We start from the raw sequence: 10,057 nt of genomic DNA on the forward strand, positions 1-10,057 counted from the left end.
AAGGTTACCTTTGAATTTCAGCATTGTGGACCTGATGATGATAATCTTGCAAATTGTTTTTGTTTTGTGTTTTGTAACTAATGCTGTGTGGCTGTTTTGTTCAGAACGACCACAATCTGGAACCAAACCACAAGTTGATTTTGTCTACATAGCCCGGTAAACTTGATACCATTGTTGCAATGCTGTTCTGTCTCCAGTGTAAGTTGGTTTGGCCTTGTGGTTCCAAAACAATGGTGGAGAAACCCTTTGGCAAAACCACATTTCACTGAAATATTTGTTTTGTGGCCAGTTATGAACAAATTGTATGATGAAATACATAAAAATGTACTGATGGGCTACTTTGCTGTGCTGACTTCCACTTTAAACATGTTGGAACAACTTTAGACTGAAGTCTCTCAAGGACTAACAACGGCAAAACATGAAAACACAATCATTTAAATGATTGTGAGGTTGCTTAAAGAGATAAAATTAGAATCTGTGTCGACCTCAGTCAACATTACCATACCGTCCTCTAACTTAGTCTCTCTCCACCTGTTGTTCCCAGGAGAAGCTGGCGTATCACAGGCGAAGCAAGAAGACGTTGCCTCCAGGCTTATACCTGGGCTACTTGAAGCTGTGTACATCAGTGGAGCAAATCAGAGCGCTTGTGCCCCAGAAACTCCCCAACGTCCTCTGTCACTCCAAAATTCGGGACAACAGCAACGTGTCCAGGTGGGGATCATATGCCACCTAATGTTGGTCAGTGTATATGGGATCTGGATCAGTTTTGACCAGACACCTGAATATACTGGCTAAACAATGACAAGGATACCTGTTAAGTGGATTGATGCACCCTTTAAAGCATTCCTGTGAGTGTGTGTTCTACATGTGTGTTGTTTTAGAGAGGAGTGGCAGTGGCTGCAGGCTCTCAGCTCTCTGGAGGAGTCGTCGGAAATGGACCGTGAAGAACAAAGTGCTCCACATCGCCTCCTACAGGACCTGCGCAGCGCCATCAAAGACCTGATGGCATACATCAACGTCCCTGGCAATCAGGTCAGAGTCAATCTGAAACTGTGTGTTTCTTTGTCCATAAGCATACAGTTCTACAGTGAGATGTACAACCTTTTCTTTACCAAATGCAAAACAAAAATGGTATTTTTTGTGTAGACTGATTTTGACTGATATCATGGAACCAGTTGAAACTCCTCTCGAGAGATATCTAGCCAAGTTCCAGAGGCAGGCAGTAGCAAGAGCTCAAAGCCATGAAAATGATTCCAATGGTTATTCAGCCAATTCTGGTTAGACCACTAATTCTACATGATTTCTGTAAAAGAACATGGTTTGAATTCCAGCACAATGGCAATCATTGTCCATTTGACTTTAACCTTTTACCACCCACTCTTCCAGCTAGCACCAGACAGAACTCTACGGCTGAGCAATGAAAAGTTACATGAATACATATATGAACATATGTATTGATAGATTAGAATGAAGAATTTAGAACTGCAACCTTAAATATGTTTGTTTCCAGAGGGGATGGATGTTACATTAAAAAAACAAAAAACAAATATGGCTTCAGCAGTGTATTAGTGACATGCAATAACCCATAATTACAGCAAACCGTAGTTCTCATTCCACTATTGGAGTTGGAGCCTCTGGTTCTACTTTCAAGATACTCAAATGAGTGAAAAAATGACTTCATGGTGGGCTAGCAGTCTGTGATCCGTACCCTTCAACTGTGACTTCCGTTTGAAGGCAACCACTCACCCTTTACTTCTATCTTATAAAATAAAAGCTGAAATAACCTTAAAAAAAAAATATATATATATATACCTTTTTTACCTCTAAATATATATATATATATATATATTTAGAGGTAAAAAAGGAGCAGTTGAGCAAATTATCTAATAATCTAATAATATCTAATTAATCTTGCACAAAAAGAACTGCATACATTAAAATGACATGATGTCAGTATTCTGTCACTGTTTTAAGGTTAAGCGTGAGACACGGACCCTACACTGTAGCCTGACGTGCACCTCTCGAAAATTGGAACTACACGTTGCGCCGACGTACGTTGCTTGGCCGTGGTTTGGCCGTTGCATTTCCCCCGACTCTTTTCCGGTTTCTCCTTCTCCATAAACAACGTGAAATCAAGGAGAGGGTTAACTTTTTCTGCTACAGATTTCACACCGTGGTCAGAAAGCACAGGGGACACACTTTGTTTCTCTCACTATGACTATAGATTCGGTAGGCTACCTGCTTCGAAGCTAATCACCGTCATTCTCTCACTCGCTCCACCACACGCTCCCCACTTACACACATGCCGGGCCTGCTATTCTCTTAAAGAGATCGAAGCACACACCAACGCACAAGTAGAAACTTTAGGCCACTTGCGTAGTCTACGGCGAAAGCTCTGCGTGGAGCCTCTGCACAACCATAAATCACGCTTAAGACTTACATCGGCATACTGAGAACACCTGTCGCTGTGTGTTTAGGTGCAGGACTTCCGTATCTACAGCCAAGAAGTGGTAGAGTTTGGAGAGAAAGTGTCCTTCCTGCTCCTCTTGCCACCTTCAGATGAAGTGTGCACAGCTCCTGGTCAGAATAACCCATACTCCCCCCGCTCTGGCTTCCTCACACTGCCCCTGCAGATCTTTGAATTGGGTCAGTATATCCGATTTTGGCAGAAATGGTAAATTTGACACCAACTGCTGTTTCCAAATATATCTTCCTTGTATTTACGGGCACAGTGTTTTACATTTCTTTTTTTCTTGTTGGATTCCCTTTTCTCCCTCAGTCCACTTTAATGCCTATTGCCCCAGTTTCATCGGCCAGTACTGCAGAGTTTCGGCTTTGCTGGAGCTGGAGTCCCTCATGTCCCAGCAGGCCCTAAGGGAGGCCTTCTCTGAGGCTGAGCTTATTGCTGCTAAGAAGAAACACCAGCAGGTCCAGGAACACATACAGGTAACACAGCTGGAATATAAACAGTATATATAGTTTTACACACACCTAGGTGTTTGGATTATGTACTGTAAAACTGGTATTCGTGTGGGAGATGGATTGAAATTAATCCAATAATACATTTGATTGTTACTGAGATTAACTATTATGAATTTGTTGACTGTGCAACAGCAAATGGAGGAGGTGTGGCGCGATGCGAGGTGGATCATGGATGCCCTTCAGTATGCCCGCTACAAGCAGCCAACAGGAGGCATCTTCATAAGCTGGATAATTGACTTCTCCAAGGAAGTGTTGCCCGAAAAGCCTCCCTCTACCTCCTCCCAACCAGACTTCATGCCCTCCCCCATGCCTTCACCCGAACCCTGCCACAAGCACTCAGGTTACAATCAACTCTTACAACAGAAACATGTCGGATTCTGCGGTTATATGATGTTGTTAATAGAGGATTTAACATTCAACTTACAACAATGACATTAACATACATGATTCTGGTACTTTGCTCAAATTGCCCATTTTTTACTTCCTCATACACTATCACTAAGTACTTTTTTCTCACATTCTGCAGATTTTGCTGGACTATCAGATGAGGAGGGCTCCTCTGAGGTCTTCCTCACCACCGACAGTGACTATGACTCTAGCCGTGCCCAGAGCCCCCGTGAGCTGGACCTGTTGCCGCCCTCACCCGTCTCATCTTCTGCGCCACTGGAGCCCTGTGGTTTCCTGCGTAGTGACGGGAGCAGCTCAGGAGGAGGGATGTGTCTCGGTGGGAGTGGATGCGGAGGTGGGGCGCTAAGGGATTCCACGCCAGATGTCCTCCAGGCCTCAGAGCTGCAGCACGGGAGGGAAGGCGAGCGGTGTGGCGGAGGAGTTCACTGTGTCAGGGAAAGGCGAAGGGGGGGGCCAGAGCTCTTCGACAGTGACTTCATCCTGCCCAGCAGGCAGATCGAGCTGTTGCACATCACAGAGAAGAGACAGGCCTTCTGTGTGAGAACCAGCAGCCTGGAGTTCCCTTCCACCACCTCAGCCCACCAGCCTTACTCCTACCACACTACTTGCCCCTCGCCCTCCAACTCGCCACAGCGGAGATGGCACAGGCCCTCATCGGTGGACCGCTGTTGCTCAGCTGAACGTTGCCAGCCACGGGTTCCACCAGCGCGTACGTTATCAGAGGACAGCGGCACACAGAGACTCTCCTCACCATCATCTGCTGCCCTCAGGAAAGGCTGTCATGCCACACTCAGAGTGTACCCGCAGTATCGCACAGGCCTGCCAAAGGAGACCAGTGTTAAGGTATTGATATGTTTTGACTTGTTGAAGCTATTCACCTTTAAACTGTTGTTGTGTTTGTGACACTCTGAATGATATTTTGTCTTCCCGTGTTTCAGCTTTGTGCAACTCCAGGGACTTCAGCGCGGGAGATAGTCCAGCTGGTGGTGCAGGAGATGAACATTGTGTCGCGGCGCATGCTCGGTAGCAGCGGAGGCGGTGGTGAACAGGAGCAGTGTGTGTACTACAGTCCCGAACAGTTAAAGCACTTTGGGCTCGTGCTGGTGGTGGACAATAGAGAAAAGTGGCTTCAGGATGATTTCTGTCCCCTGGAGCTCCAAAACCCCTGGCTGAGGGGCAAACTGTGTGTTCGCATTAAGGAATATTCACCACTAGCACTCAAACACAGCCGGGCCACCACAGTGTGACACTTCCAGGAGAGAGAATGAGAAACATTTAGACACATAAAGAGAACATTAAAGAGTACCTGCCATGTGCAAATTCTCTGGATTAACTTTGGATAAATGTGTTTGGAAATGAAGGAACTGTTACATTTGTACAAACAGGCCTAATTCTCTACACTATTTTCTCTCACTGTGGTGTTACCGTCCACAACTGCAGCTATTACATGTCATATTTTCTGCTGTGTTCTTGTTATGAAATGCTTCTTTTTCCATGAAATGTGTTCCCCATACATAGGATCTTTTTTTTTTTTATGAACATCAGAGACCCTCATATGGACACCAAATGAACATTAACAAAATGGAACAAAGAGAAATAGTTTTTGTGCTGTCAGGAATCATTTGGAAAAAAGATTGTGATGCCGAGTAAGGTTAATAGAGGGTCATTTTTACTTTTGGCAAGATTGACGCCGGCACATTGGGGCGTGTACGTTGCCAAAACGACATGGGCAGCATCATCCTCCCCAGCCACACGCGAACACAGCTTTTCCTATAAACTCTCTCATTGTGTCATGCCCAAAGAGCTGTCGGCTGCAGCCGCCCGGCCCCATGTTCCCAGGATGTGGGCTCTGGACACGGCCCAGAGGGCAGGAAGGAAGGGAGAAGTACAGAGGGGGGCTGGCGTCTCCACTTGGGGACGCAATCTGCCCGACGATTTGGCCCGTCAGCCTGTCACTCAACTGCTCTTGTCCACTGTACTGTCTGGTAGCTAAGCAGCCAAGCAAGGGAGAGAGAGCTCGATAGAGAGTGAGAGAGAGCGAAGAGGAGGGTGGAGGCTGCATCCTTCAGATCCTGGCACTGGCTCTCTGGTGCTCTTTTTCTCCCTTTTCGGCAACAGATCCTCTGTATAGTAGTCTCAGTCGTAGTGTAGCTAACAAATACTCATCTTGTGAAGTAACACAAAATAAAACCAGCCAATTTGGATTTTCACAACAGAGAAAACACAAGCAATACTTGACCCTTTTGGTTTTTCTAATAGATGGGGAAGAATGCATGTAAACCTTCCAGAATTGTGCTGAGTACATCTAAAGTACTGTAGTTCATGCTGTGCTAAAAGTGCTAAAAACTAGTTCAGTGTTTTGTTGTGTTTGGTTCGGTGGTATTCCCAGATGCTTCAGAAAATGGTGCCCGCCAGTCTAGAGCAAAGTCTCCCAAAGGGATTCTACTGTGAATGGGATGACTCTAGTTGTTAAGAGGCCCAGTGTTTGTTAGCAAAGTAACATATCCTACAGTTTATTCCAGACTTTCCTCTGAACTGCTTCAAAATAAGTTATATATTAACTATAAGAGGGTTTAAAAGGGTTTACGTTTTAGCCCCTGAACACACCGCCACGACCTGCAATACCCGTGACCGAGGGAGAATTGTAAAGGCGAAATGTCAAATGTAAAAACACCCATACAACAACATCGTCAAACCCGCAGCAATTGTGCTCAGTCTGCTGTAAACAAGCTAGCAGATTAGCTAGCTAGCTAGTGCTCAGCTTGTCTACCCTAGTGGTTTATGGGACCCTCTCCTTGCAAATGGAAGCGTTCAGTTGAGAGTCTCTAATATGTGGATTACCTCAATCACCAAAACACTGATGCACGTATTGTACTTTTGTATGAACCACTATTTCTGGCTACACAATAATTAAGGCCTCTTACCAATCTACACCATCCTTTTTATCTAATTTTTGGGAACCTGTGCCAAGTTTTGATTCCTATGTTCACTCTATACAGTGCGTGAAACCTCACACCGTCTGTGCACTGTTTACATCGAAACTCCACATCTCGTTTAATTTCTGTTATATTTTTTTCTATCAACTGTTTTTCAGCATATGATCGATACTTTTTTCCGGCTATAAAACGTCAACATCATACCGTTAATAATAACCTGCAGCATTTTCAAAATGTAGCACCAGAAAGGTCAAAAAGAGGAGAGTGGGATGAAGTCAGTGGCCCTGTCCTCAGTTACTGTAGCATTCCAGGTTCACAGGATGTTGTCGCACCTGTCACAGGGGGAGTTAAGAACGGCATCTCTCAAAGTGTTTACAGAGGTTAGTTTCCTTACACTTTCAAACATGTGTTTACGTGTAACTACTGTATATAGATGTCTTAAGACACTGAGAACTGATGTTATAAGTTGTAGTTGGTTTTACTAATGGCTTGAACTGTTGTATTAGCGCTTAGATGTCTTCTTTATTCACATTGTTATAAGCTGTTTTTACGGGGGCCAACTGCAAAAAACAACACAACCAGTAACCGAACTATGTACATAGACTAACAAAGACCAGGGGATGAATGTACTGTATCTGCCCTAAATGTGAAAGTAAGTGAATGTGGGGCTGTCATCACTACTGAGGTCAAAGGACAGTGAAGTTCTAGGCAGGAGTCTGTCTTAAGATTAAGCTGAAGGGGAAGAAGGGGATTTGAATTCCCTGTCAAGTTGAAAAATAAAGTAAAGCCCCATGTTTACAAGTAGCTGTTGGCAGATCCATCAGGCGAAGTCATGAAGGAGACATCACGTCACTTTTTTAAAATCTATTTTTATTGAACAATAAATGAATATTACGAAATAAAAGCCTTGGTTGTTTACGAGGGTTTCTTCTCTTTAAACAGATCACTGCACACGAGTGTAGGACGTTTCTAACCTTCATGTGAGTCCCACTGAGCAATAACAACATCTTTTATGTGATATTGACCTTTTTACACTTCCTGTTTGAGAGATACAGTACGTCCCGCATTAACTGCACTACATTGACTTAGCTTGAAAGCTGTACATTCCACTAGGATTCATGATATATGCTGGCAACCCTCATCAGGCATAAGGAGCATAACAAGCTTATATTTCAAATGTGTGGAGATCAGATTTTCTTTGGGGCTTATTCTTTTAGTTTGTAGTTCCATCCACATGTATGATACACTTCCAAAAGCTGCTCATTCATCTGATATGAATGAGAGTAAATGACAAATAGAGGGCACTTGTTCGTACAGATGCTATTTTGCAATGACCTCATCAGTGTTTGTCACCCAGTTGCTGAAAACTGAATGGTGGGCAGCTGCAGACAGAATCTCACAGTATAAGTGGTGGGCATGGCCACATGAAGCTTGCAGCGTGCACTCGCCAGGGATGAACAATGATGTTACTATTGCCTATGTTGATGGAGTGTTTTTTTTTTTGTAACAGGTTTGAATGGAGTTTAGGCTTAGCATTAGGAAAAATACTTGACATAATGACATCCCCTCCACCAGTTTCAGGGTGATGTGCATTACGTCAGCTTTACGTTCTCAATGCAGTACTGTAAAGATGAGATATGCATGTTTGTCGAAGTACACTCAACATAAAGTATCATAAAAGATCTTAAGTAGATGTCTCTTTTTTAATAAGATACTAAAATATGGTTTCTCAGTGCTCATTAAATAATTGTCTCTAAGCATTCAACTGCTATTGGTGAGGTTTAATTACTTGAGACAGTTCAAAAACCTCATGTTATGCTAATTCTCAGGTTCATAATTGTATTTAGAGGTACCAGAATAGCTTTACATGGTTTAATATTCAATAAACAGCATATTTTGTTGTACTGCACATTGCTGCAGCTCCTCTTTTCACCCTGTGTGTTGAGCTCTCTGTTTTAGCTTCCGAGTGAGGCATCACACTGCTATTCCATCTTTGTTGGGAGTTGTGCATGCGCAGTAGCTAGGTAAGGACTACTAGCCAGTCGGAAGCAGAGCAGGGCGGGCCCTGACAAGAAAACAAACCCGCTTCAGCCGGTAACCATGGCTTCGGCTCAGCCGTACATGTTCGAACCCGAGTCTGATCCCGAAACACAGGCAGAACAACCCGAACCAGCTTCGCAACCTAGACTGGAGCAAGACGTTTCAGAGTGGTAAGTTATTTAAATGTTAACAAATTAATCTTTCATAATGTAACGTTTTTAATTCTGAACTGTCTCCTGGTCATGGCGATACAACTATCTGAACGGAAAGGGAAAAGGACAAAAAGCATAATATGAGCACTTTAATACTGTCATGAAAAAAGTGCTTGAAGAGACTATGAAAAAAAGGTCAATTTGCTGTGCTAATAACAGAACCACAAACTACACATTAAACTTTATAAAAGTGGATTCGGCTTTTGAAGGTGACTGAGGCAAAATGCACATTTGTTACATATTGGCTCAGGTCCTTTATCAGCTGAATTATTATTATTATTACTTGTCAGAACTTTTCACCTCCAGATATTAAAGGTCACACCCTCCACCTTGCCCCCCCCCCCTCTCCTCCTCAATAGCTACAGACACAGAAATGGCACATCCTAATGAAAGCTCATTGTGGGACTGGCTCTAGTGGCTGTAATTCTGCACCAAGGCTGAATTTTGGGAAAGAGACTTCAGATACAGTATTAGGGGAACACTAAGGTCTATATAAAAGAATCCAAAAAGCACCATGTCATGGGACCTTTAACAAAAATGTCCCAGATATTTAACTGCAGGGAATCTAAGGCCTCCATCCACAGACAGAACACTTTATTTTTTAAAGTTTCACCTCTGACCAAACTCCATATGAGTGTGTTTGGGTGTGTTCAGAAGTGTGCTTTGCTGCACCTGTGCCCCACCCAGCAGTGAGGTTGCAGTGTCCTGGAGTACACCTGTGCATTACTGCAGCAAGGTGAGATGTAGAACCCAATGTTAGCCTTCATTCACATCAAGATCCTGCTAAGTGTACTTTAAAGGTCCCATAACATGCTCAATTTCACGTTTATACTTGTATTTTGGGTTTCTACTAGAACATGTTTACATGTTTTAATGTTCAAAAGACACAAACATTTTTCTCATACTGTCTTTCTGAATGTACCTGTATTCACCTTCTTGTCTGAAATGCTCCATTTTAGCACCTGTCTCTTTTAGCAACCCCCCTGAAAGATTTGCGTTTCCGGGTCTTCCGCATCTCTGCTCTCAGTGTCACTGCACCGGTATTGCAGCCGGGGAATGACTGTAAAGGCACTGTAGTGGTACTTTCTATCTATATATAGTATGGTTGTGACATCACAACACCATTTGTAAATACGGGCTGTGTGCATTTCTCTGTGGATTGAGCGTTTTGATACTTTCACATTATTTATTCAGCACCTCGACCTGCTTTTTAATAAAAAAAGACCTTAATTTTACCACTTTTTAACATTTCTGGGATTTTAACCAGTAGATGAACTGTTGAATTTATTTAATTAATTTAATTAAATGTTAAAAACAAAGACTTTATAAATAAAATAGCCATGTGATTGAAGTCACAGCATATTTACATAGGTATCTGTTTACTGTTGAAAGCTAGATGCTCACTGGTACAAATACATTGTTTTTTCGAAAACTTAAAGTAATAAACACCTCTGCATTTTTGCATTTATAAAGCTTTAT

The 10,057-nt window shown here is 43.0% G+C and overlaps 1 protein-coding gene across 4 annotated transcripts in view; it reads left to right on the forward strand.

Moving 5' to 3' along the window:
* The window catches only part of LOC120551712 (ankyrin repeat and fibronectin type-III domain-containing protein 1), a 136,696-nt gene extending 128,687 nt beyond the window's left edge, over positions 1 to 8,009 (forward strand). For all 4 annotated transcript variants that reach the window (XM_039789239.1, XM_039789240.1, XM_039789241.1 and 1 more), the window contains 7 exons: positions 545 to 711; positions 882 to 1,032; positions 2,478 to 2,646; positions 2,780 to 2,946; positions 3,115 to 3,322; positions 3,509 to 4,233; positions 4,329 to 8,009. In XM_039789239.1, coding sequence (XP_039645173.1) covers positions 545 to 711; positions 882 to 1,032; positions 2,478 to 2,646; positions 2,780 to 2,946; positions 3,115 to 3,322; positions 3,509 to 4,233; positions 4,329 to 4,637 — 1,896 coding nt within the window. In that variant the 3' untranslated portion in view covers positions 4,638 to 8,009. The remainder of the gene's footprint in view (positions 1 to 544; positions 712 to 881; positions 1,033 to 2,477; positions 2,647 to 2,779; positions 2,947 to 3,114; positions 3,323 to 3,508; positions 4,234 to 4,328) is intronic.
* The last annotated feature ends 2,048 nt before the right edge of the window (positions 8,010 to 10,057 follow it).

The sequence above is a fragment of the Perca fluviatilis genome, chromosome 21 (genome assembly GCF_010015445.1).
Source record: "Perca fluviatilis chromosome 21, GENO_Pfluv_1.0, whole genome shotgun sequence".
Classification (NCBI taxonomy): Eukaryota; Metazoa; Chordata; class Actinopteri; order Perciformes; family Percidae; genus Perca; species Perca fluviatilis.